At 33.9% G+C, this 26,890-nt stretch overlaps 3 protein-coding genes and 1 long non-coding RNA gene across 7 annotated transcripts; 3 read left to right on the top strand and 1 right to left on the bottom strand.

Moving 5' to 3' along the window:
• The first annotated feature begins 957 nt into the window (after positions 1-957).
• LOC120144088 lies at positions 958-4,598 on the top strand. Of its 2 annotated transcripts, none has more exons than XM_039158245.1 (2): positions 958-2,550; positions 4,589-4,598. In XM_039158245.1, exon 1 carries the CDS (start codon positions 1,038-1,040, stop codon positions 2,517-2,519), a length of 1,482 nt encoding a protein of 493 aa, XP_039014176.1. In that variant the 5' UTR covers positions 958-1,037; the 3' UTR covers positions 2,520-2,550; positions 4,589-4,598. The 2 variants fall into 2 exon arrangements, with proteins under 2 accessions (XP_039014176.1, XP_039014175.1); XM_039158244.1 differs by lacking the exon at positions 4,589-4,598 and adding an exon at positions 2,828-3,209 and having other exon boundaries at positions 959-2,473.
• Positions 4,599-7,489: 2,891 nt separating this feature from the next.
• On the bottom strand, positions 7,490-10,857 carry LOC120144033 (GDP-mannose transporter GONST2-like). 3 transcript variants are annotated; one of them, XM_039158194.1, is made up of 10 exons: positions 10,756-10,857; positions 10,139-10,341; positions 9,502-9,667; positions 9,134-9,273; positions 8,898-9,027; positions 8,629-8,727; positions 8,329-8,483; positions 8,110-8,226; positions 7,839-7,936; positions 7,490-7,753 (listed from the first exon to the last, which is right to left on the bottom strand). In XM_039158194.1, the coding sequence occupies exons 2-10, from the start codon at positions 10,330-10,332 to the stop codon at positions 7,710-7,712; spliced, it is 1,143 nt and encodes a 380-aa protein (XP_039014125.1). In that variant the 5' UTR covers positions 10,333-10,341; positions 10,756-10,857; the 3' UTR covers positions 7,490-7,709. The 3 variants fall into 3 exon arrangements, with proteins under 3 accessions (XP_039014125.1, XP_039014127.1, XP_039014126.1); XM_039158196.1 differs by having other exon boundaries at positions 8,922-9,027; XM_039158195.1 differs by having other exon boundaries at positions 10,777-10,853.
• Positions 10,858-12,657: 1,800 nt separating this feature from the next.
• LOC120144100 (sodium-dependent phosphate transport protein 1, chloroplastic-like) lies at positions 12,658-16,587 on the top strand. The gene is made up of 10 exons (XM_039158253.1): positions 12,658-13,057; positions 13,237-13,344; positions 13,509-13,664; positions 13,805-14,020; positions 14,169-14,378; positions 14,631-14,768; positions 14,915-15,016; positions 15,328-15,393; positions 15,646-15,730; positions 16,141-16,587. Exons 1-10 carry the CDS (start codon positions 12,686-12,688, stop codon positions 16,236-16,238), a joined length of 1,551 nt encoding a protein of 516 aa, XP_039014184.1. The 5' UTR covers positions 12,658-12,685; the 3' UTR covers positions 16,239-16,587.
• A 7,521-nt stretch (positions 16,588-24,108) lies between these two features.
• On the top strand, positions 24,109-25,103 carry LOC120144085. The gene is made up of 3 exons (XR_005518011.1): positions 24,109-24,165; positions 24,307-24,386; positions 25,014-25,103. It is a non-coding gene; the product is annotated as an uncharacterized LOC120144085 (long non-coding RNA).
• Positions 25,104-26,890: the final 1,787 nt, after the last annotated feature.

Genomic DNA, 26,890 nt, shown 5'->3' with positions numbered 1-26,890 from the left:
AGAAATATATAGTGTGATTTTAAGCCAAAGTTCATTTAGAATTAAGCTTTTCCTGATAATACGAATATTATATAATAGAAAATAATAAAAATACTACGAAATGTGATATTATAAAAAAATATCAGTACAATATGAAATTATAAATGCATCAGAATTTTGAGAAGTAAAAATTATTTATATAAATATAATAGAGTAAATAAATAAATATAACTGCTATATGAAAATATAAAGATTTTGTTATAAATTATTCCACCCTATCGTTACTATATTTATAAATGAGTTTATTTGATAAAAAATAATTTAATATACAAAATAATAAAACTAATGAACTTAATAAGCATGTTTCCTAATTAATTTCTTTATCATCTCTATGATTTTTCTAGAATAACATTATAAAATAAAAATAAACTTAAACAACCTGTGACCGGATTTCCCAATCGAGTACATTGTGATTTCCATTCATACGCCAGAATTCTTTACGTTGTTTTAACCGGCTTAGCCCGTTAGATATTTTTCTGTAATAAAATTACGTATAAATAAATATTTTTCATTATTTATTTATTTATTTATTCAAAATACATTTTTGTAAGGAATCAAAGAGCCGTGGGATATATAAAGAGATGTTGGAGTAATCTTTCTTTTCTGATAAGCTCCGATTTCAAGCTTTGCCGGAGCTTTTAATCTGGCGGCCAACCTAATATTATTTTTTAAAAAAGTCTCTCTTCCATCGAAGTTCGTACTCAAAGTAGGTCAGTTTCTTCATCAAAAATTGTTTAATCTTACAAAATTTCGAGTCTCACTGTTTTCGAGTTTTGAGATCCGATTCTCATGGTATCGAATGTGGTTTTGAAGATCCCAGTTGGGAAATACTTTCTTTATTTCCTCGTATTGATTTTCCAATTTCAATTGAGAGTGATTTCTAATGTATATATTTTTTTCTTTTTAATAAAATTTCAGGTCCTTAGTGAAGGGTAAAGATCACTCTGAAGTAGAAAGTTGTTTTCCAGCAAGCTTTTGAATTTGCCAAGCTTTAACAAATGGTATTGAAAATTGCGACTACGGCGGCGCGTTTACAATGGTCAAAGCCAAATCTTCCTCAGCCACCATCTTCTTCCCAAGCTTTAGCTTCAGCAATCTCTTCGCCTTCCCTTCCGAGGCGTTGCCGCAGCGACGGCGCTCTTATTCTCAAGACCGTTCAAAGACTGAACCGGTCGGCTCTGTTCGGTTCAAACCCCAGCAGTATCAAACGGTTCCGGTCGCGCGAGGAACCAAGATCCGGAACTTTACGAAGAGCTTGCAGCGCAAGCTTAGACTCCTTTTCCGATGAAGAGTTTTCGAAAAAAATTCAAGAATTGGCCCTTAGATTCCAGTTATCGGACAATGATGGCACCACTAGCAGCATAAGTAACGGAAATGATTTAGATTCCGAACGGGAAACGGAAGCCGTTTCCGATTCAGTACCGGAATCTTTGGGATTCGACGAACAATCGTCGTGGGTTGAAAGAGGAGAAGAAACAGTATCGTCAAGCATAGAACGTAAAGCCAAGAGCGTTGATCTTCCGGTTTCACTGCGAATGATTAAGAGGAAAATACAATGGCAAGAGGGGTTTCGAGAGGCAGGGGAAACTGCTTATTGTTCAGTGAAAAAGGCGTTTTCTTCCATGGTTTTTATAATTCGGGAGCTTCATAGTTACACTTTGCAAATGCGAGAGCTTTTGTATTACGAGGATTTACAAGGGATTCTTGTCAGAGTTCAAAAGGAGATGCACGCTTCATTCGTTTGGTTGTTTCAACAGGTTTTCTCTCACACACCAACTTTAATGGTTTATGTAATGATCCTATTAGCCAATTACTCGGTTCATTCCATGGGAAGCAATGTCGCTCTCGCTGCAGCAGCTGCCGCCGCGAATCCGACGCCGGGGACTTATGTCTCCGTGGTTGATTTTCAAGATCAGAAGCATTCGAAGTTCGATTCATCGTCGATGAAGTCATTTTCAGTATCATCATCGAGCGGGAAAACCGCTTCTATCGGAGGAAATAACGGCGAAGGCGGAAAAGTCCGTCCGGTCGCAGGCGGAACAGACGGCGACGGATGGTTTGATAAAGCAGACCAATTAAGTACCATTTTTCCAAATGGTGCGTCACAGATATCATCTCCAGGAACAACAGGCGAAACACAAAGAGATTCAACGTTCGAAAGAGTAACCAGAGAAGACGAGCTCACTCTTTGGAACTCCATGGTGGACGAAGCTTCGAAAATGCTAGCTTCGGTCAGAGATGAAACGCTGGATCACGAAACAGTTCAGAGATTCGTTTCGCCGGTGACGGCAAAGATCGAACCGGACTGCGATTACGAAAACTATTTCAGAACCGAACTGCTTTATCAAACCGGGTTGTCAGAAGAGCCAGACAACGCTCTCCTACTTGCCAATTATGCTCAGTTTCTCTACCTTGTTGCACATGATTACGACAGGTATAGAATCTTTCCCATCTTTTCATTCAATTTTTATTTACAATAAAATTATAATTTTATTTTCCCCAAAATCTAAAGTTTTCAAGTAATTGGGTACCGAGATTCAAGATGAGATTGTACTACACCAACTCAAATCACTGAGCAGCTGATTGATTCACTGAATTAGGAAATTAAAATAATATCTATTTCTTTGGCATTTAGACTGCGCTTGAAATAATTCAGGTCAAATTTTCATTTTGGTCCTCCTACAATATCAAAATTTATAAAACCTTTGTCGTTTTGCCAATGCTGGGGATGGGTCTTCATTTTCGATTTACAGCTGTTTTGACCAACGAGGTTTTTTTTCAAACACAGAGCGGAAGAGTACTTCAAGAAAGCAATCGGGGTGGAGGCGGCGGACGCGGAAGCATACAGTAAATACGCGAGCTTTTTATGGAGAGCGAGGAATGACTTGTGGGCGGCGGAGGAAACTTTCTTGGAAGCGATGTCGGCAGATCCTTGTAACTCTTATCACGCCGCGAATTATGCTCATTTTCTATGGAACACTGGTGGGGAAGACACTTGTTTCCCTCTTGCCTCACCGGACACTACCCAAGAAGCTTGAAATTATAAAAAAAAAACACACAAATGAAATAAAAATTAGAAAAATATATTAACCCAGTCCACCCTCTCCCCTTCATTTGTTTGTTTTTTATTCACCCCTTTTTGTTAATAAAATAAGGAACATAAAGCTTTCCATCTCGGATTAATTTGATTTAATATATTCTCAAGTTATAAAAAAAAGAGTACAAAGTTCTTAATTTTGGGATCGTGGGATCGAGTCCCATGGAAGACATTTTATAATTCGGAGGTTTCTTACGGAAGCTGCTCTCAACCTGGCGTTAGGGCAATCTACTATCGTACCTCACCTTACCTCATTACATATGGGAATAAAGTCAACTAATTTTAATTTTTTTCAAGTTATAAAAAGGAAAATCATGTATTGGAGTTGAAGCAGCTTGGAGAAGAAGAATGGCGTTGTTTTTGACTTTTTGGAACTTGTGTTATTGTTTAAACTAGGCGTAAACATATGGCGAGTGACGAGGTAGCTGCGGGACAGGTGGGTGATTTGAAGTGCGAGATGCATCATGCACTTGAAGAATTCCGGAATATACAGTAAAGTTGGCGACAACGGGAGACTTGTTTAGTACTGTGCGGTGCCCTTTGCACGACCACTTGCAGATCTGCTGGATATTTCAATAGATGCTTTGTCGTTCTTTGATCCCAAAATTCACGTTACTAATTTTGAATCTAAATTCTATTTTTTTTATCATTTCAATAACTTAACGTTAAATTTTGAAAAAATTAATTTTTTTTATAAAAAAAAGATGAAATTAAAAATATAAATAATTGAATGAGTGTTTTGTAAATTTTAATATTTGGAAATTCAATAAAATAATATCTTATAATTTTAAAAATATTTTTTTTAATTTTTTATAATTGAGAAATTCAACAAAATAATACTATATAGTCTAGAGATTATTTGTACACTTTATTCAAACTTTTATATAATGATTTAATAGTTTGAATAAAAATAATTTTCAAAATAAATTTACCTAAAATTAACAAATTTAAACGTCGAAACAAATTAAAAAAATACAATTTATTTTAAGTGTCAAAGTTGAATTAAATAATATTAAGGAATTTACAAATTTAAAACTTATTTACGTATTCTTTGGTTGAATTGGGAGTAGCATTTGGTATCCCACCATTAAAACATTAACAGAACCGTTGATGTGATATATTTTTCAATGGTTACTTGACGTTACCTTATGGTGACATATCAATATCATCATTAAGTTTTTAACGGTGGTTACCAAAATAAAACCTAAACTAAACGTTAGATAAAAAAGTTAAAATTTAGGTACCAAAATAAAACAAAAATAATAGTTTAAATACTAAACATATAAATTACCCCATTTCTTTACATTTTGGTCAATACAAAAATTATTTTGAAATTGCATTTTCCTTTTTAGCTTTCATAAAGTTGAAATTGCATTTTCTGGGTGTGCAAAATATCAAACGTGCTATCAGATATCACTAGTCCTTATGTTCCACCACATATTTGATTTCCAGATGCTTTTGGTGCCTATCCTTTTGATTTTGCATACTTTTATCTTCTTTTGGAATACAGTCTGTGCCGATTATATAAATTAGATTATTAATTGATTTTTGTATTCTAATTACAAAGTTCAATACCATAATAAAAGTGGAACTATTCCTTTTGTCTAATTACACTGTGAAATGGGTCCCTTGTTGAATAATTTGATCAGACCTTGACCATAAATTAATGGCATTACTATTATTGTATAATTTGATCAGATATTTTATCACGAGTGACCTCAATAATCAAAGGAAGTGTTATTTTCACTAGAAGTCGTGAGTTTGAATAACTACGTTTATAAGAAATGTGTGCGTTGTCAATTGATTAAGAAACTTATGAATACTTCCTTATAATCACCACAAACTATTAAAAAATAAATCTCATAATTCAACTAAGGGTAAACTACTCATTTGATCACCCACATATTGCTTAGTTTCTGTTTTAGCCACCCAACTATTATTTTTTTTCCAAAATAAATAATATCTAACGATATGTTTGGGTCATCCGCCGGTCAAAAAATTAACGGTGATGTTGATGTGTCACCATAAGATAATGTCACTTCAGCATTAAAAAATAATAATAAATGTTACGTCAATATCACTGTTAACTTTTTAATGACGGGTGACCATAGTTTACCCTTCAATTAAACTAGTTTAATTTTTTGATTTGATTTGATAGTAAAAAGTCAATAATGCAGTTGGTACCCTTAAAGAAGCTAAGCAGGGAAGGCAATGCTTGCAAATAAATGGAACTCCCGAAAGCTAAGACAAGCCTTCTGGATTAGAAGTGGAATAGGGTTTGAGATATAAGGTGATGCACATGCAAATGTTTCACATTCAAATACGTGAATTGCCACTGGAAGAGACTGAGGCTGTAATGTTGTTATTGTCTCTACTCCAAACATCTATCCACCCAACATGCACCATATTAATTCATGCTAATACACAATATGGAGGATGGCCTTTTTCCTTTTGTATTTTCCTTCAATTTTTCCTTCTGCCAAACACAAGCTAACAATCTTCTCTTTAAGGTGACGATTGAAGAGAGTTGTACTACTCTTCTCTTAATGTCTGATAATGAAACCTCAATTGATTGAGTTTAGTTTGATTAACATTGTTGTTAGTGTAACATACAAGAAAATGTGAGATTGAATATGATTAAACACCTATATCCTCCGATTTAAGGGTGAAGAGGAATTTGTATAAAAGAATAAGTTGTAGAACAAGTTCCAAAATAAGTAGTTGTCCTTTATGAGTTATAAAGTGTAATTGGTAGTATGAATGAGTTGTAAAGTTTTGGGAGAGTTAACTGCATAACATGTCCTCAAAGTATGATCTTAGTTTTAAATTGATTCTTAAACTTTTAAATATTTTAATTTCATCCATAAATTATGACTATCATTCTAAATTAGTCCTCAAACTTTTGAACATTTTAGTTTCATCCTCAAACTATGACCTTCATTCTAAATCAATCTCCGAACTTTTTGAACATTCTAATTTCATCCCAAACTATACGCATATACTAATCACATTCCTTGTTAATGAAATTGTTAGACCAAGTTATATTCTTATACGTTTGAATAAAAAAATTAGGTTAACTATGGTTGAAACTAATTACATATTTGGATGAATTTGGGTATAAAATTGGAATATTCAAAATTTTGGGGACTAATTTTGAAAGAGGGTCATAATTTTAGGGATGAAATTAGAATATTCAAAAGTTTAAGAACTAATTTAGAATGAGAGTCATAATTTGAGGATGAAATTAAAATATTCAAACATTTCAAGACCAATTTAAAATAATAATCATAATTTGGGGACATATGATGCAATTAACTCATTTAGGGACGCATGTATATATACCTACTTTGGAGATGAAGTCCAATTTGAATTTGACTTTTCCATACTTAAAATCTTTAGCATACATATTTTCTTTAAGTTCTATTTTGCAAATTTGTAATATCAATATGAAAGAAATTGTTGGAAATTTAAAGTTTTATAACATATTATTAGTACAAAGTTTACTCAAAAGATTTTGATACTTTTTTTTCCGATTTAAGTTAATCTTGAACATGCGTTAGCATACATATTAGAGATAATAAATGTATATTTCAATTAAAAGGATACATAGAAGGAGACATACAAAATATATTTCACCTAATTATTTTTAACTCATGATCTCTAGAAGAAAGACGATATAAAATTTCAACATTCGAAATTGAGATACATCGATTCAAAGATGTTAAGTGATGTTGTCAATTATGTTTTTCTTGGGATGTTTTTGATAAAATTTTTAATGAAGCAACATTAATGCTTATTAAAATATCTTATATTTAAGTTTTTCTCATATAGAATTTTTTTCTGAATAAAATTTAAATGAGTCAAATTTTGATAAAAAATATCTCATGGGAAATATTATAAATCAAATCAATTTGCAACTTGTAAATCAAGTTGTACAACATGTTGCAAAACAAATATATGTCATTTATGAGTAGTACATTGTAATTGATTAATATGATAAAGTTAAAGGGACATGTATATATATATATATATTGGAGATAAAACTCAATTTGGATTTTATTTTCTCATACTTGAAAATCTTTGCACCCATATTTTCTTTGTGAATTTCTAGTTGCCAGAGATTTAAGGTTTCATGATCAAACTAACAACTTGACAGCTATTTCTCTTTTACCTGTCTTTGTCCATAAATACACAAAACAATGGAAAATATAAAAATGGTAGGGGAAAGAAGAAAGTTACATGTTATTAGAAAAAATAATAAAGTTACAAGGGAATTCCTCATAATTCCTATATATGTATAGCATTCTCTCTTGGTTGTTTCCTCAAAAAGAAAAAGAAAAGAAAAACATGCCCTAAACAATGAAAGTGAAAATTATTGTGTAAACAAATAACCTTTCCTGGTTGTGTATATGAAGTTGTGATTTTAAGGCAGTGATATTATATATGTTTACTCCTTTAAGATTGAAATCAGATTTTGTTTCCTACCATTTTGAAAAGTTTTGTGTATTTATCCTTACAGTAGGAGAGAAGCCTTGTTTGCTTCATCTTATTCACCCAAGGTCTTGTTCTTGGATCATGACATTTTGGCTCTGGCAAATACTATTCCCGCAAATAAACCTGGAAGGAGCATGCATCGATCAACATAACGATCTAAGTTTCATAAGCATTTTGTTCATAGTAAATTCAGAGTCGATTTGTTTACCAAAGAGTATGCTGAACAGATTCGGTATACTGACTGGAACTTTGAACAACGCGAGTCCAGCTATAGAGATGGGAACCTTGTTCAAGGAACCTACAAGGCTGTAAAACAAGGATATGATGTCATTGTTACTGTGATTGTAACATTCTGGCACGGATAAAGGATACACTGCACGTATAAAAGCGGATTGATATCTAATTATATATGTGAGCATAAAGGATATCAATGGACCATATATTTCCGAGACACTCTTTTTTGACACAAAACCAAATACCTGTAAGTGGTTGGTCCAGTTTGATGTAAAAACCACATGGAAGTGAAGCTAATGGCAAGACCAAGCAACCCGCTAGCTGTTGCGAAAACCCAAAACATTGGCAATCTAATCACATTGCTGAAAAACCAAAACTGAAATCGTCAGAATGCAGAAGATGATACTTGCACGATGGAAAACTTATATAACCATGACGAACTGTAAGTTAAGGTGTTTACTCACGTGTTCATTACATATTCCCATTCGTTCAAAACAAAAATCAAGAAGATGGCAAAGGGCAGAGACAAGAAATTATTCAGAAAAACCATAGACACTTTATTAAGTGATCCTGATTTGGTTGCCTGCTTAGCTTTATCCATGACAAGCCGCAGAGTAAGCTGTCACCATTTCAAACGTAACTCATAAGGTAATCATACAGTACGTATAGATCTGCACAAAAACTATGGTTTCCAAAGTCTAAACTAGAAATTAGTGATCTTAAAATCATGAGTTGCCTATATAATGAATACACTCGAGGCATACCGAGTAGCCAGCTGTTAAGATGCAATTTAAAATCTGCCAAGTATACCCTGTGGCATCAAATGAGAGATCTGTAATACCACCACTGACAGCAGAGATAATCTGCAGCACAATGACACATAAATCTCTGAAAAATTTCGGACTAAAGGGAAAATTTACATTCATGATTATAAGAGATTTTCTCTATTTGAGGGGAGTTTATATTTATGGAAGAGTTTTGACTTGATTTTGCACTAAAGAATCAGATGGAGGTCATTTAGGAGTAACTTTACCATCATAAACATCGCTGTCCAGACTTTCAGATTTTGATGTTTTCGAAAAACATAATATTCTCCTATTGCTGTTAAAATATTTGTCATGTTCTTCAGAATGGTCACCATTGCTATATTTATGTGTTTCAAACTGTAATGGAAAACACAAAATGTATAGTTAGGAGTTAGGACTCAACTTCTCTGTACTTTTTGTGTAAAAAAATTAAGGAATATGCTAGAGGCAGCCTATAACATACCTATACATTCCTGACACAAGCATGCCGACAAAGATTATATTTACAGGGATCCAAACCCTGATCAGCTTCCAATTGAGCTTTTCGACCGAAATTGCTCCACATAGACCCAATATGGCAATGACTAGACAAGCTATCACATTCTGCATTGCAATACAGTAAAAATAATGAACTTGCACTGGCAATATTTTATGGTAACTACAGTCGAGATTAATGCTGCCGGGAAATGTTCAAAGATGGTAAGAGTTCTGCAGGTTTTTCAGTTTCAATTTAATAACATGATAAAGCAGAGGGAAACTTACTTATGGCTCTCATGACAATATTTTTGCATACTTGCAATGCTATTAAACTATTGAAATGCAGTTTCTTACCTGATAAAACATCAATGATATTCCTGCATTGAAGTTATAACTTGAGAGAACAACTTTATTCAGCAATATCATGCTGCACGAGGAAATGCAGTAGGCTGTTCCGGATATAAGAGGTCCAGATCTTCCAACTACTACACGTGCATGCTTTTCGTTCCCTTTAAATAGCCTGATGAAAGAGTGATTGATATATTCATCAAATTGACCAGACAAGAGTCACTTTTAAAGTGCTAAATATAATCATATTAATTTAAAAAACATGAATGCAAAAATATTCATTAGTAGTTTGGTACTGTACATAAATTATGAGACATCTAGAAACTAAAATTTTCAAATAAAAGCAACAAATCCTTATCCAGATCAGAAGTTTTTGTGCAGAAGAGTTTATTTGAGTTTTAAAAAAAAAACAATAAGACAAGGAGTGATCAACTATGGTTATCGACTCATCTCATTATTTAGCGATTCTGCCAACCTCTTGTCTTTCAAACTTGGACATGTAGAGAGTACATATCAGATTCATGCCAAAATCCAATTAGCAAAATGAGCGTGCATACAGTTAACAAGAGAGAACTCCAACAAGATAGCAGTTCAGAGATAAATGAATAATGAACCATTAGAAGTCGAAACATATCGGTAATACCTATCAGTCCGTGTTCCATTCTCGACATCTGCGGTGATACTGATAGGTGACCTCTGCCCTTCCTTATGTATAGTGTTTAGGATCTCGTATACTCTACTAACCTTTTCATCTGATGTCACTTTCCCCTTCCAAGAGCTTAATTCTGATTCCTCAGAATCATGGAAGACAACCTCATCTAGTTTGATATTCGACATATCACTAACCTGCACATGAAAAGAAACATTAGATTTGGAATTATCAGCTCCAAATTTCCTTTGCTAAAAATGAAAATTTGCCAATCAAGTGATACGATTCTAATTTATAAAGCATGAAAAGAAGCTAGTAGAAAGTAAATTAATGCCCCTCGAAAGCAGTAAGTAGCTGAACTTCAAAGAAGCAACAGTGCCAAAAGTAGAATCTTTTGAAGCAAATTGTATTGAGGTGCATAAGTTGTGATTTGAGAAACAAGAAATTGCCCTGCTTTAAACTAGTAAAAAGAAAACTTGCCACAAAGGGAAATATAAACCAATATACTCAGCAAATAGGATAAAAGTTTTCGTTTAACCTTTAAGGTAATGCCAAGATTTTTATCAAACATTTGACGAACAAAAAAACAAAATGAAAATTTTGAACAAAACCCAAGAATTTGAAGAAGTTACCGATTTGATTGGTTCCCTTCAAGCTTGAATTCAATATCCTCCCACTTAGCAACAAATTACAAAGCAAACCCCTGGGATTATATACAACAAAAGAAAAAAAAAAGAAGGAAACTTGAAATGGTGAGAAACCAATCAAACGCGTTGGACATGCAAAAGACGTGAGAACTGAATATCAGATTTCTTTTTGAAATGGAACGCAAAGGGGAAAAACTAAGAGAGAGAGAGAGAGAGAGATCCAAAAGAATGCAGAGTTGGGGAGTTTAAACTTTAAATGCGTACATTGGAATGAGCGTGAAAAAAGCGAAATGGAGAGCGAGATTCCAGGAATGTAGGAATTTGGACAATGGATATCGGGACAGTTCCCGAGGTTTCAACAAAGTCAAACGCTGTCTGCACTTCGCCATTATAAACTGCAGAAGCAACTCGCTGCTCCTTTTCTGTGACGGCATTTTTTTTGGGTATTTTAATTGAAGGTGTTGCTGACAGTTTTGTGTGATCTGTTTTTGCGCGGAATATATGCCTTTCTTCTCGGATTCACTGAGTATGTAATTTAAAGCACGAATTAAACTAATAAGGTGGTAGGAGAATAGTTATTTCTTTTAAGTCTCAGTCTAGAATAAAAAATATTAGAAGTCTAACCATTAATATCAAATTATTGAAAGTTATCTTTGAATTTATATTATCTTGTACTTATCCGATACTAATTAAAAAATCCCATTAACAACTAATTTATGCTAAATTCCATCCAATATTTTACAAGTTTTTCGTAAAAATATTAGCTCCATAAAGTTGTGTATGAATTCATAATCATCTCTCGTAACAGTTATGTACAGGAATTTGAATTTCCAGACTTAATAATTTTCATTTTTAAACTTTTATTTCCACATCAAGCTTTATTAGTTTTCCCCCTCCAAATCAAACATTCATCTATGAGCCTGATATTAGTTTGGTTGTAAATGCACAACTTGTCCAATTAATTTACATGTACAAGTACAACGTACCTAACCAAATTGCTATGATAAGAAAGCCTCAATCCAACGATCAAAGGATTTTCCCTTCTGATGAAGCTTTCACACTAATATATTATTTTATATACTATTTTCATGTTAATCACATAATACCCATATTAATCACACGTGTTATCTCATTATCTACGAAGCTTTCTATTAGGTTGAATGGGCACTTAGTTTGTATGTCCTTTGTCCAGTATACTTTTGACGTGGTGCTAAGTTGCATGCGTTTCTTTTATATTTCTACGAGCTAGTATTTTCTTTGAATGATTTTTTTTTATTTGTTTTGCTTGCATATGACAAGTCTATTCTTATTTTCATCTTACGCTGGACTAGTATGGAATGTACTCATCTTTTCCTTCTTGAAAAGCATGGCGGAGAATATAACGATATGTTTTTTTTGGATAATTTGATCAATTGAGGGTAATGGATGGGATTAAAATTTTAAATTTTAAGGATAATTCACTTTTTTAGTAAAATTATTTTCATCTTTATATTGTTAATCGTAATCATTTATTTTCATTCTTCTAATAATTAAAAAATATATAAAATTGAAAAATTTTAAACGGTGTAAATAGATTATACCTCAATATACATATAAACGAATCACAGGAGGGGAAAACTAAACATAACAGAAATGGGTTGCTCATTCTGACAGATATACATTAGGTAAGATTTGATTAGTTTCATTTCTTTACGGGGGCCTTGTATAATTGAACAAAGCCCAATCCATGTCTAAAAAAAGAGTCCAAAAGCCGTTTTTCCGTTAATCCAACAAAGTACACGTGTCAAACCTCCGACCATTCCCCTTAAATATCGCTCCCATTACCTCCACCTCTCTAACCTTACAAATATCTCCTTTCCTCTGTTTGTGAAGTGGTAAAATTCAAAACGTTACCATGAGCTTCAGAGCTCTCCTCTCCTCCTCTAACTTCCCCAAATCGCCATCCGGTACTATCTCCTCCGGGAACAAGACCAACCCGACCCGATCCCTGAACCGGATCCCCCTCTACTCCCTCCATGGCTGCCGCCTTTCCCGTGTTTCTGTTTGTGAGGGAAGAAGAAGAAGTAGAAGCGGGAAAGTACACGCAGACGTCAGAGACATACTCGACTCCCTAAGAGATTCGGTTAAGTTCAAAGATGGACTAAACGATATCGCTTCGAGTGAGGATGATTTGGACACTACGGTTCCTTGGTGGGAACAGTTCCCCAAACGTTGGGTTATCGTTCTTTTGTGTTTTTCAGCTTTTTTGCTGTGTAATATGGATCGAGTAAGCTTTACTTTACCTTGTTCTTTCTTTGGTTTGATTCTTGGAGAATAGTCAAATATCTTTGAAAATGACCATTAGTTCCACAATCGCAATAATAGATTAGAATTACAAGTGGTTTAATTCAGCTAAAGCTTTGTTATTATTTGCATTATCAACTTTAAACAGATCTTGATTGGCAGGTAAATATGAGCATTGCTATACTTCCCATGTCAGCCGAATTCAATTGGAACCCATCAACTGTTGGTTTAATACAATCATCTTTTTTCTGGGGTTATCTCCTCACTCAGGTAATAATTTCTTCTTCTTCTTCTTTGTTTTTTTTTTAGAAAAATTCTTTTTGTAAACCCTTTTTTAAAAGGTTTAGTTTTGAGATGGAATCTTGGTTTTCTGTTAATCCAAAGTATAAGTTTTTGTGGGTTTTTCTTGCTAATTATGTTGTAGTTAATGACAGATTGCTGGTGGCATATGGGCAGACACTGTAGGTGGCAAGTCGGTTTTAGGATTTGGGGTGATTTGGTGGTCCATTGCTACGGCTCTTACTCCTGTTGCAGCTAAATTGGGGTTGCCATTTCTGCTTGTCGTTCGTGCTTTCATGGGAATTGGAGAGGTTGCTTCTTTACTACTAGTGTTCAATCAAAAACTGATTAATTCATCAGCTCTTAGTGTATATACATAAGCCTAATTTGAAATTTTATCTAAGAACTCTTTAGCTTTTTGTTATTGTATATGGTATTGTTTCGTTTTCAGGGTGTTGCCATGCCTGCCATGAACAATATTTTGTCCAAATGGGTTCCTGTTGCTGAAAGGAGTAGATCATTAGCATTGGTTTACAGTGGAATGTATCTTGGCTCTGTTACTGGCTTTGCATTTTCACCATTCTTGATACATCAGTATGGATGGCCATCGGTTTTTTACTCCTTTGGCTCCCTGGGGACAGTCTGGGTTGCTTTATGGATAAACAAGGTAAATGATGCCAATGAAAATGAAGCGTACCTCATATTTTTGGATGATCATAAGTTCTGCTTCTTTTTAAGGATTCAGTTGAGGGTAAGTGTTTGATTTTATTTGGAAATATCTCCCAAATGCCATTAATCTCTTCTTTGTTCTGTAGGCTTATAGTTCACCTAATGATGATCCTCAACTTCGGCCGCAAGAGAAGAAGCTTATTGTTTCCAATTGTATTTCCAAGCAGCCAGTTAAAACAATACCTTGGAAGTTAATCTTATCAAAACCACCTGTGTGGGCCCTTATAGTGTCTCATTTCTGTCACAATTGGGGAACATTTATTCTCTTAACATGGATGCCTACGTACTATAATCAAGTAAGTGATTTCATCATTAGACGCATACTGTTGTTATTCTTGGAAGCATAGCATTCATAATGCTTAATAAGCACCGTAAGAATTTAGCTGATTAGGTCTGGTTTTATCATTATCTATGAAACTGCATCCTTTTTTTTTTTCTGTTTCCCACTTTTTGAAACCTAAAGCGAAGCAGTCACAACATTATGTTCTGATGCTTCTTCTATGAGTTGTCACAATGGTATGCATAAATTGTTTTGTTATACGATATAGGTCCTGAAGTTCAATCTCACCGAGTCGGGGCTCTTCTGTGTTTTACCCTGGCTTACAATGGCATTTTCTGCAAACCTTGGAGGTTGGATTGCAGATACACTTGTGAGCAAAGGTTTATCTGTGACTACTGTTCGCAAGGTATCTTAATTTTCATTTTTCTCAAACACACTCCAATATTGCAGATTATGAAATTTTCATTAAATATGTTTCCTTAAGAGTCATATATGCATTCATCCGGAGTTACCCTTATGGTGCATTGTTCAAGTTTATCGTTATTTTTACAGATTATGCAATCAATTGGATTTCTTGGCCCTGCTTTCTTCCTAACTCAGCTGAGCCATGTCGATTCTCCTGCTATGGCTGTTTTGTGTATGGCATGCAGTCAGGTTTGTTTCTTGTAAAACTTTGAAACATAGAGTTAATGTTGGTTTTGTTTTAGTTATCCTATCTTCTGATTTCCTTAAATTTCCACTTAACCACTGGTAGCTTAGTTCCTCTATCAACAGTTTTCATTTTATGAACCATTTATACATGACGGGTTTGACCCGATCCCTCCCACCAATTTGTTCTCAGTTAGTTTCTATATACGCCAATATCTTCTACTACCATTTCCCCCACACTTTGATTGAAGAAAAACCCTTTACTCGTATCAACTGTATGCAACTGGCATATCTGATTTCCATTTTTTCCTCAACAGGGAACTGATGCGTTTTCACAGTCTGGCCTTTATTCAAACCATCAAGATATTGTTCCTCGATATTCCGTAAGTTTTAGTTCTTTGCTATTGTTGATGTCCTAGGGTTGTTCTCCAAGACCATCCTTCAATAAACAAGGAAGCTTACACTAATGGCTGGGAATTGATTTTGTTATCCAAATAAGCTTCCTCTAAGCACAAATTTTTGCTGTTGTAGTACTTGGGTTATGTTTGATTCTTGACATCGGTTTCCTCTTAACCTTGTTCAGAGATTTGAAAGTTCTCTCTCTTCTTATTTTTTGTTCTATTTATTCTTTGCAGGGAGTATTACTTGGTTTATCGAACACTGCTGGAGTACTAGCAGGGGTCTTTGGAACAGCAGCAACCGGCTACATCCTGCAACACGGTAAGAAGTAGAAAGTTTACCCAGTTGAAGTGAATGAATCATGACTTATATGGCATTTAATTTTTTGAAAAAAAAAAGTTCAATTCACTATTGGCTCTGGACCTACTGGTGACATCCGACAATAGAGGTGATAGAGTTGCTCCTATGTAATACCTTTGCTCTTATGATTCTTAAGTTGATCATGCCATATTTTCTTTAACCTCGGGAAACCGAGTGATAAACTAAAACTGTCTTTGCCAAAGACGACTTGCGGTCAGTTGGATTTTTCTGATAGAATCATATTCTATGTGTGCTTGCCTATAGTACATTGCTCATGGAAACTTGTGATTTGATCGTGTCCCCTCATTAATTGTGATTGAATCTTTACACATTCTAATACCTAACCATTTCTTAATACTGACCATTCTCAGGTTCATGGGACGACGTCTTCAAGGTTTCGGTTGGGCTTTATTTGGTTGGAACCGTGGTCTGGAACCTGTTTTCAACTGGTGAGAAAATACTAGATTAACACTCAGATATTTAGATGTTTAGCACGAGAGGGCTCGAGCCTCATCATGCTCAAGCTAATTAAAAGATTTCAATTGATTGAATGAAAGACCAAAGATGAACAGCATGAATCAGTTATGGAGAAGAGGTCTAAATACCCATTTTTGGACTTGAGCTACTGGCCATTTCTTATTGCCAAGCATGGATTCAAGTTTTAAAATCAAAAGTTGTCGACAACTCTCAAAATTGCAAAGTTGGTAGAGGTCTTAGTGTTGGTAGAGTTTATTTGTATAGAAAACACACCACACCATGTAATTTCTCTAAATCTTATTATATTTAATCATCACAAATTAAATTTTCATTGTCGAGTAGAACTTTAATTGAAGCTATTAAATAAGTGTATGGAAATCCATATAAACTAATATGGAACATAAACACAAATATAGATATTACTCTTTTTATGACCAAGTATATACCCAAGTAAATAATATAAATATTAAGATTGATGTCGTCATTTATCGACCAAAGAAAAAAAAATAGTGAATTAAAAAAGAGCAGCCAGAGTTTTCTAGAATACAATACTATGTCAACATTATAATTTAATAACCTTAAAAGTGGTTATTTCCTATACCCACAATAATTGAATAATCCTCAGCTCCTCCCTTCGTCACCGTCATTTTGAAAGTGTAGCAATGGCGTCACTGCCAATTTCGCTTGCTCCTTCAACAACAATGGTTTTTGCAGCAAAAGTTTGTGCAAGTGGAAGCAATAAACAAGAGAGAGGGGGTTTCTTATTTGGATTCTTGGCAACTTGCAGAAACAAGATCAGTTTTACGAAACTGATCATCTCAAGATGAACACCATCAACAAAATAAATAACAAATTGAAGAAAATTTAAATTTCATAATAGACACGTGTCCACACTCATATACATGTGGATCTACCTTGCTTGATGAGTTCATCATGTAAATATATATTATATATAACTATATTAATTATGCAATTAAAAGATATATTTGAAGTTAGATATTTGGATTTATGATGTTGGTAAGTGGCAGCCTGGCTGGCAGGTTGATTTTTGGTTGGTAGACTAATTCAACAGTTAGGTTCTGAATTTATGTGCTCGTCTCCTTTAAAGCATTGAATTATCAACAATGAAAAACTGAATTAACATGTTTTATTTATCTTGTCTGACGAATTCTCTGTATGAAAAGAAAAGAAAGTTACTGTGTATACATATTGCAACATTCCATGCAACAGTAATTAGACAGAAACTACGTACTGTGCTTCTTGTATATTTTTTGCTAGTGATTGAATATCATGAATCGGATCACTATTCTGTGTATACATATTGCAACATTCCATGCAACAGTGATTATACAGAAACTACGTACTGTGCTTGTATATTTTCTGCTGGTGATGGAATATCATGAATCGGATCACTATTTGTTTACCCTTTTAACAGTTCCATAGTTGATCGGCTTTTAATGTATGAGCTTGACGAATATGATCTCCCTGGAAATTTAATATTGTACGTATGATTTTTTTAGGTAAAGTAAACAAATGGTCTCGGGATGCTGTTTTGTTGAGTTATCAAACTATTAAAAGTTTATAAAATAATCTTCGATTATAGAACACTGCTTTGTTGAGTTCCCTAACTATAAAACGTTGTTTTGTTGAATCACTCGACTATTAAAAATTATAAAATGATCATCCGACTATTCATATATTCCAACTTATCTTTTTTGTTAAGAAAATTAACGACTGTCTGAGCTAGACGTTAACATGTTGACAGAGATATGATAATCATATTTTAATGATGTCTACTGGCACTGCCATTGCTTTCAAACACTGACAACAATATAATGTTTCAAGCACTAGCTTAACGACATAATGTAAACTAAGACTCTATCCACAAAATACAACTCAAACGGTTATGAAATCGTATTTTATCATATCTCAATGAGCAGGTTGACGTTCAACTCAGACGACCGCCAACTTTTTAACGAAAAAAGATGAGTTTGAAACATATGAATAGTCAAATGACTATTTTATAACTTTAATAGTCAGAGACATAACAAAGCAACACCTTTCAGTCAAAAAATTATTTTGTAACTTTCAATAGTCAAAAGACTATTTTGTAACTTTCTCAGTCGAGGGACCATTTGTGTATTTTACCTTTTTTTGAAAGTGTAACATTTATTCAAAATATCCTTAACTTATTGATAACATATTGCTCGAATTCAGATCCTTAAAAGAGAATAATATCCCTTATACTTCAAAGATTATTTTAGAAATGCTAAAAATATTTAATAGTTAATTATTAATAATGACAATCGACAAACAATAAGGACGAACCATGAAGAAAGCAAAGCATGCTCGACCAATTCTATGACAACAAAGCTAACAAATCAGGATGCACACGCCCGATTTGGAAAGCATCATGTGTTTGTTGTTGTGTTTTTGTCCTCTCTGAATCTTGTAATAACTTTAATATGTCTATTAAGCTTCATGGTGGAATATTTGTTGCTCTCCACCTTGATTAATCAATGTGGATCGTTGAGCAACGAAACCAAGAAAATCAAAAAACCAACACAAACCGAGTAAAACGGTTCGGTTCAATTCGGTTTCATCTTTAAACGGTTCGGTTTCGGGTTGATTTAAAGAATCAATTCTATTGATTCGGTTCTGTTCGAGTTTTCCATATGGAACCCACTTGTTCCATATTGAACCGAATAGACAATTTTTTTTTGAATTTATAGTTTCAAGTGAATTTTTCATTGAAAAACCGACGAACCGAACCTAAAAAACCGCATTAACGAACCGAACTGAACCGAAAAAATCGATTTCACATAATTCGGTTTTTTAACCATTCGTTTCGGTTTAAATTTTAAAAAATCATTTATTTCGGTTCGATTCAATTTTTAGTAAAAAACGAACCGAATACACCCCTAGATCAAGCCTACAAATGGATTGATCTGAAAACCTCTGAATACACAGAGGTCTAGTTCCAGTTTTAGTCCCGCTACCATGTTAAAATTTGAATTTTGATCCCTCGACCATAATTTTATTTTTATAATATTAATAATAAATTTAAATCGATAACACAATTAATTGTTATTGTTGAAGTGGTCATATGATATGCTTATATGAAGTGTGTGTAAGTAGGCATCAAACCAAAGGCATGCTATAAGATTAGGTATCGTAATTTAATGAGGATTCGACGACTTCTAAATTGACTCGATTTGATTGACTAGATTTTTTTAAAATTTCGGATTCGAGTTAAATAAGTATAGTAAAGGATGAGGTTAGGTCAAGTTTGAGTCTAGGGTGAAAAAAATCTCTAATCTGACCCGAGATCAGATGCATGTTTATGTTTTAAATTTTGAATCGAACTAGTGTGGATGAAGTATACTTCTGATATCGGGTTGAATTAGCAGAAAACCATATTCAACCCTAACCGATGCCATCTTTATATAAGATATTATCGAAACATAGTATGATATAAAATACTTCGTTGTTTTTCAGAAGGAAAAAAAGAAGATTCACATAACGTGTTTTAGGATAGTATTAAATTGCAGCCCCAGAGTAGCGTAATGGTCACATCGTATTTTTTAAGGTCATCACGACACCACAAATCGCATCCGCAATATACAAACATAGTTATTTTTAGGAAATAAATCACGATGTAATGGCCACACATCCACAACGGCGACCGTGACCACAATTTAGTACTAAGTGATGCTTAATAATTCCATCAAACTTACCACTAAAAACATAATCTACACTACACACTACAACAAAAGTGTTCTGTAGCGGCGTTTGGAGAGTAAACACCACAAAATTTCAGGATATAGCGGCGTTTACATTAAAAAAGCCACAAAATGATACTTTAGCGGCGTTTTTACAACAAACGTTGTAATAGAGTGGTAATTTTGCGGCGTTTAGTATAGAGTTATTTTTAGTGGCATTTTGTCGACAAGCGTCGCAACAGAGTAGTAATTTAGCGGCGTTTTTATGCAAACGCCACAACAAAGTAGTAATTTAGTGGCGTTTTTATAAAAAAGCCGTAATATGATTGTTTATAGTGGCGTTTTTTCAACAAGCGACACTATTTACTGGTAATTTAGCGGCGTTTATGAATAAAATGTCGCCATTGTGTTGTTTAGAGTTGCGTTTGTGCAACAAACGCCGCTATAAAATAGTAATTTAGTGGTGTTTTTTATAAACGCCACAATATGGTTGTTTATAGTGGCATTTTTAGAAAAACGCTACAATAGGGCTGATCAATAGTGGCATTTGTTACTAAAATGCCGCAAAAACATGTACTATAGTGGCGGTTTTTTAAAAAACGCCGCAAAAAAGGTATATATATATGTTGGACCCTTTTTCCTTCCTGATCCCTAAAATAATTTCAACGCTGCTATCTTCAAAAGGGATTTCTCTGGTACAACAACGACCCTAAAACGATTCCAAGCGATGTGATCTTCTGTGTTTTATGGTGACCAAATCGACCCTCTCACCGACGAACAGTTATCTCACAACTGCACTGTTTGATCCCCTCTCTCAGTACTGAACTTTTTCATTTATTTTTTGTTGGTATTATGAAATTGGGGAAAACCTTGAAAGATAACGTAATCGATAAAAATAATAGCTTTCTCATATCTATACATAATGTTTTACTAGTTTACTGGTTGGGAGTATTGTTTTTCCGGTTTCGAATATAAAAATAATAGGTTTCGAATAGGAAAATATTAGCTTTTGAAAACGTGAAGAAATGGTTATGGTAAAAAGAGCAGGTGTTTCCTTGCATAAGAGAAATTATCGTCGGAGTGTCCATGTGGCGTATTTGCACTGACGATGGATCAGATTATCGTTGGGAGGCTATTAGTCCGAAATTGCCATCGAAAATCGATGATGAGTCGAATGGAACTCCGATTGCTCCATACCCTTCTATGGCCGATCTCCTAATTGAAGGTAATAATCGTTGAAAGTTTCTGCCGTTGTTTTTTCATTTTGTACTCTAAAATTTCATAAATGGCACGCATGTAGGATGTTCGAAGCTTATTTAGAACGATGATAGATGAGTGCATAAATACCCGATGTTTACAACCGAATTTGGTAACTCTGTGGCGTTGAAAGAATCTTCAATTGCAAAAGCAAGAGCTATCCTCAATGAATACGACGTTACCTCTATTGTTACTCCAAGTAAACATTTCTATCATCTATTTAATTTTTTCCAACAAGTGATTCACTTCCCAAGCCACCTCCAATCAAGTTTCATAATGTAGGTGGAAGTTCGTTATCTGTTTCAAGTGAAGCACTTAAGCGCGCAAGGAGTCTTCTTGGTGACCCGGAGGTAGGGGATTTATTTGGTGAAATGGATGAAAAGTTTCTCCATATAGAGTTTACATGGAGGAAAAACTTAACTATGCGTCGTCAAACAAGGAAAACAGATTTCCTACGTCCTTTCCCCACGAAGGAGCACAACTAAATTGTAGTGAACAATATGGTGAAGACTGTTTATGCATAAGTTGAATGTTTCTAAATTTTAATGTATTTTGTTGTTAAGTATTTTTATGCATAACTTATGTTTTAATTAAAATGTATGGTTGTTGTTAAATAGATAAAACTACATGATAGTAAATTTAGTTTATGTACAACAGAAATTAAATATTTAAAATTTGTTAATCTTATATAAATAAAGGTATTTAGCGACGTTTGTATCCAAAAAATGCCGCAATATGTTCATCCATAATTGTGATTTTACAAAAAACGTCGTAATAGGTTCATCCATACATTTAATGTTTATGAAATTGTGCCGTTTCTTTAAAAAAAAATGCCGCTGCAATAGTGTTAGTTTATAGTGGCGTTTGGGTTATCGTTTATAGTGGTTTTTAGCGGCATTTTTTTTAAAAACGCCGGAAAAAGGGTATATATATGTTGGACCCTTTTCTCCTTCCTGATCCCTAAAATAATTTCAACGCTACTATCTTCAAAATGGACTTCTCTGGTACAACAACGACCCTAAAACAATTCCAAGCGACGTGATCTTCTGTCTTCTCAGATGACCAAATCGACCCTCTCACCGACGAACAATTATCTCACGACTACACTGTTTGATCCCTTCTCTCAGTACTGAACTTTTTCATTTATTTTTTGTTGGTATTATGAAATTGAGGAAAACCTTGAAAGATAACGTAATTGATAAAAATAATAGCTTTCTCATATCTACACATAATGTTTTACTGGTTTACTGGTTGGGAGTATTGTTTTCCGGTTTCGAATAGAAAAATAATAGGTTTTGAATAGGAAAATATTAGCTTTTGAAAACGTGAAAAAATGGTTGTGGTAAAAAGAGCAGGTGTTGCATTGCATAAGAGAAATTATCGTCGGAGTGTCCACGTGGCGTATTTGCACTGACGATGGATCAAATTATCGTTGGGAGGCTATCAGTCCGAAATTGCCATCGAAAATCGATGATGAGTCGAATGGAACTCCGATTGCTCTATACCCTTCTATGGTCGATCTCCTAATTGAAGGTAATAATCGCTGAAAGTTTATGCCGCTATTTTTTCATTTTGTACTCTAAAATTTCATAGATGGCACGTATATAGGATGTTCGAAGCTTATTTAGAATGATGATAGAGGAGTGCATAAATATCTGATGTTTACAACCGAATTTGGTAACTCTGTGGCATTGAAAGAATCTTCAATTACAAAAGCAAGAGCTATCCTCAATACGACGTTGCCTCTACTGTTACTCCAAGTAAACATTTCTATCATCTATTTAATTTTTTCCAACAAGTGATTCACTTCCCAAGCCACCTCCAATCAAGTTTCATAATGTAGGTGGAAGTTCGTTATTTGTTTCAAGTGAAGCACTTAAGCGCGCAAGGAGTCTTCTTGGTGACCCGGAGGTAGGGGATTTATTTGGTGAAATGGATGAAAAGTTTCTCCATATAGAGTTTACATGGAGGAAAAACTTAACTATGCATCGTCAAACAAGGAAAACAGATTTCCTACGTCCTTTCCCCACGAAGGAGCACAACTAAATTGTAGTGAACAATATGGTGAAGACTGTTTATGCATAAGTTGAATGTTTCTAAATTTTAATGTATTTTGTTGTTAAGTATTTTTATGCATAACTTATGTCTTAATTAAAATGTATGGTTGTTGTTAAATAGATAAAACTACATGATAGTAAATTTAGTTTATGTGCAACAGAAATTAAATATTTAAAATTTGTTAATCTTATATAAATAAAGGTATTTAGCGACGTTTGTATCCAAAAATGCCGCAATATGTTCATCCATAATTGTGATTTTACAAAAAATGCCGTAATAGGTTCATCCATACATTTAATGTTTATGAAATTATGGCGTTTCTTTAAAAAACGCCGCCGTAATAGTGTTAGTTTATAGTGCCGTTTGTTAAGAAACGCCACTAAACCTTTTCGATCGTGGCGTTTTAGTAAAAACATCGCTAAAAGATCTACTTTATTAGCGTTTTTATCTACAAACGCCGCAATTGGTTCATTCATAGTGAAATTTTTTAAAAAATGCCACTATATAATGTACTTTAGCGGCGTTTGTAAACAAACGCCACAATAGGCGTTATCAACCATGGCGTTTTTGTTAGAAAACGCCGCAAAATAAATTATTTACCCTTTTTCTTTTATATCACAAAACCTATCGATCCCTTTTTCCTTTTTCACGAGTAGCGCCCCCAGCCTCCTGCTTTCTCTCTTTCAACCCCGCCGCTGGCCATTCATCCCATCTCCGTCACCATTCGTTGTTAAGGGCAAGGTCCTCCGTCTTCTTCCCTCAAGCCCGGTTCCAAATCCCTAATTTTCTCATTGTTATTTTTCTAATTTCCTACCCAACGCACAGCTATCACAGTGAAGATTTTCAAAACCATTAGCACCACTGCGTCTCTGTCAGCTTCCGGTATGTCTCTCTTCGCAGTCGCACTCTGTCTTTTTGTCAATCTTAAAAACCAAGTCGGTTAGATACTGCAGAAGATCCTTAAACACCATCTTTCTCTGTTCAACGTATGAAGATGATTGTGATTTTTTTTCATCATTTCAGTAAAGTCAACATTTTAGTCTGCCTATTGCACGTCCATCTTGTTTTGATGATCATTGGACTACTGCACTTAAATGGCGAAGGTGAATGCCATTTTTTATTCGATAATTGATGCCACAATTTTTTATTATATGCATCAAACCATCTCCTTTAAAGTTTTATATTTGTCCTTGTGAGATCATTGATTTGTTGAGATTAAAGTTTTATGAAGAGGAGAAAATATGTGTTCAGTAAAATGCCGATTCATGTCTAGAATTTGGCAGTTGTTGAGAACCTACCCATTTTTGTCTCTGATAGTCATGTTGAGGTTTCTTAGGACTTGAGAAGTGAATTGCCTTTAAATTACAATTAGTTACTCTAATTTTCATATCTCTACGATCTTCTGCAGTTTCTTTAATTTTTCATTACATGAATTTGCTATTTAGAAGTGAATTGCCTTTAAATTAATAGAAGTGAATTGACTTGAGGTTTTCTTAGGACTTGAGGGTTTTCTTTTCTTGATATAGAAAATGGCAGATTAAGATGGGAGGGAAGTGGAACAAAAATCAAAATGGAACAAAAATCAAAATGGGAGGGCAGATTTAGATGGCAGATATAGAAAATGACAGCATTAGTATTTTTTTTTCATTTTTTTATCTTATAGTATATCTATTGTGTTAAACTACCAACTAAATTAAAGTATTGAAACTGAATGTATTCTTTGTGTGCAGGTCGAATAGAACCATTGATTGTGTTCAGGTCGAATAGAACCATTGATTGTGTTCTGTGCTTTGTTTCAACTTCAACATTAAGACAGAAACCCATTGGTAATTTTCTCTTGAATTCATTCATATTTGATTGAATTCATTCATAACATTTCATTCCTTGTTGTTGATTATTGGAATTGTCTTGGTGAATTCATCACATTTAGATTTAATAAATGCAGTACTAAAGTTTTAACAATTGAAATAAAGGATTCCTGAGCATTGATTAATTAGTTTATTAGTTAGGGATTCACCATCAATATTGAGTTATATACGAAATGGATAAATCTCTTATATATTATAGTAATTATTATATTTAATTTTTCACTTTCTCTACAATATTAGGAATTAACATTTGAAATGGATATTCCATAAATACGAAACTGATAAATCTACTGCTATTTGTTGTGAAGAACTCAGCTTGTTTGTTTAGAGGTAACCGATTCAATTTCTGTTTTTTTAGGTAAAACAGAATATTCGTATATTGAAAATGAAAAATTTTCAATTTTTATGGAAGAAGATGAAGTTCTTGATGAGTTTGATATAGATGAGTTTATGCATCTAAATGTTTCAATATAACGCCGCAGGTGTTTTTTGCGGCGTTTAAAAACGCCGCTATAGGTAAAGAAAAACGCCGCAAAAAGCCAGTTTTGTTGTAGTGACATATTTGAACATAGCTACGGGTACATATATATATACTCAGTTTTCAATGAGAAGTAGCAGAAACAGAAATGGATCCCGTCAAAGAAGCAGAAGAGTTGATAAATTGTATGCAGTCTTCAATAGCAGCGGTTCTATGACAATCAACAACCGGAGCCTCAAATGGCTTAGGTCTTGTTGAAGAAGAAGAAGAGGTAACCTTAGGAGGAGGAGGCCTGAAAATTCTGATTAAACCCTTTGCTACTTTACGGCCAAAATGCCTGAGAAGCCTTACCGGCGAGAATTCAGATGTTGTGCATCTCAAGAACACGCAAGGCTTTCTCCATGGGCTTCTCTCTTTTTCTGACTCGCTTTAGTCAACATCTTCTCTGAGACACAAAAGTTGGATGGAAGAGTTTGATCAAATATAGAAAGGAGAGAAGAATGCAGAAACAGTTGAGCTCAACCAATGTTAAAGAGATATAAAGACGTTTTTACCCAAATATATCTCATTTAAAAATAATTTTTCATTTTAACATTTATGGAACATTATTTCTCAATTTAGCAATTTTTTTGGCCACCAGACACATGTTGAACTGAAATGAAAGAAAAATAAACCGGGGGCAAAAAATATGAAAAATCTGTACGAATTTTATCCTTAAAAAATAAATATCCGTAGTGTGTGTCAAAGACACATAATTGCACGAGCACGTGTATAAGCAATGTGAGATTTGAGAAGTTCATGGGATTTTCAAACCCTAGATATGTATGTTTTCAATTGTTTAAATATAAATTTTTAAATATATATTTATTGAGTGAATGAACATAAGATTAATATACACACCATAAACATTTGTTTTTTTGACAAAATTCATAAACTTTTTTCATATTTTTGGTCCCTCTTTTTCTTTTCTTTCATTTCAATTCAACCTAATCGAGATCAACGGAAGCCACTTCTTGCAAATCGCGTCTTCTGTCACATTAGCAGAACGCACCTTTACTTGCATGGTATAAGATGATTTCTACAGAACACACCTTTACCTATGTAGCATGAAAAAAAATACCAATTTGAAAATTAATCGTCTATGGTTGTTAAAATGAAAAATAATTTTTATTAGGTGATATTTGAGTAAGAGAATCAAATATAAAAGTTGGGAATAAATTACTATGACCCAACATTTCATTACTGCAAATCGTTTTTGTAA

Source organism: Hibiscus syriacus, unplaced genomic scaffold (genome assembly GCF_006381635.1).
Source record: "Hibiscus syriacus cultivar Baekdansim isolate YM2019G1 unplaced genomic scaffold, ASM638163v2 tig00110879_pilon, whole genome shotgun sequence".
Taxonomy (NCBI): domain Eukaryota; kingdom Viridiplantae; phylum Streptophyta; class Magnoliopsida; order Malvales; family Malvaceae; genus Hibiscus; species Hibiscus syriacus.
The sequence above is the reverse complement of the archived record's forward strand: the minus strand, read 5'-3'. Positions and strand labels throughout refer to the sequence as shown.

Coding starts and splice junctions, on each gene's coding strand:
- LOC120144088 (XM_039158244.1), top strand. CDS start 1,038: ATGGTATTGAAAATTGCGACTACGGCGGCGCGTTTACAATGGTCAAAG. Junction 2,474..2,827: donor GTTGCACATGATTACGACAG/GTATAGAATCTT, acceptor TTTCAAACACAG/AGCGGAAGAGTACTTCAAGA.
- LOC120144033 (XM_039158194.1), bottom strand. CDS start 10,332: ATGTCGAATATCAAACTAGATGAGGTTGTCTTCCATGATTCTGAGGAA. Junction 9,028..9,133: donor CTTGTGTCAGGAATGTATAG/GTATGTTATAGG, acceptor TTTCCATTACAG/TTTGAAACACATAAATATAG. Junction 8,227..8,328: donor TGGGAATATGTAATGAACAC/GTGAGTAAACAC, acceptor TTGGTTTTTCAG/CAATGTGATTAGATTGCCAA.
- LOC120144100 (XM_039158253.1), top strand. CDS start 12,686: ATGAGCTTCAGAGCTCTCCTCTCCTCCTCTAACTTCCCCAAATCGCCA. Junction 14,021..14,168: donor TTGCTTTATGGATAAACAAG/GTAAATGATGCC, acceptor TTTGTTCTGTAG/GCTTATAGTTCACCTAATGA. Junction 14,769..14,914: donor CTGTGACTACTGTTCGCAAG/GTATCTTAATTT, acceptor TTATTTTTACAG/ATTATGCAATCAATTGGATT.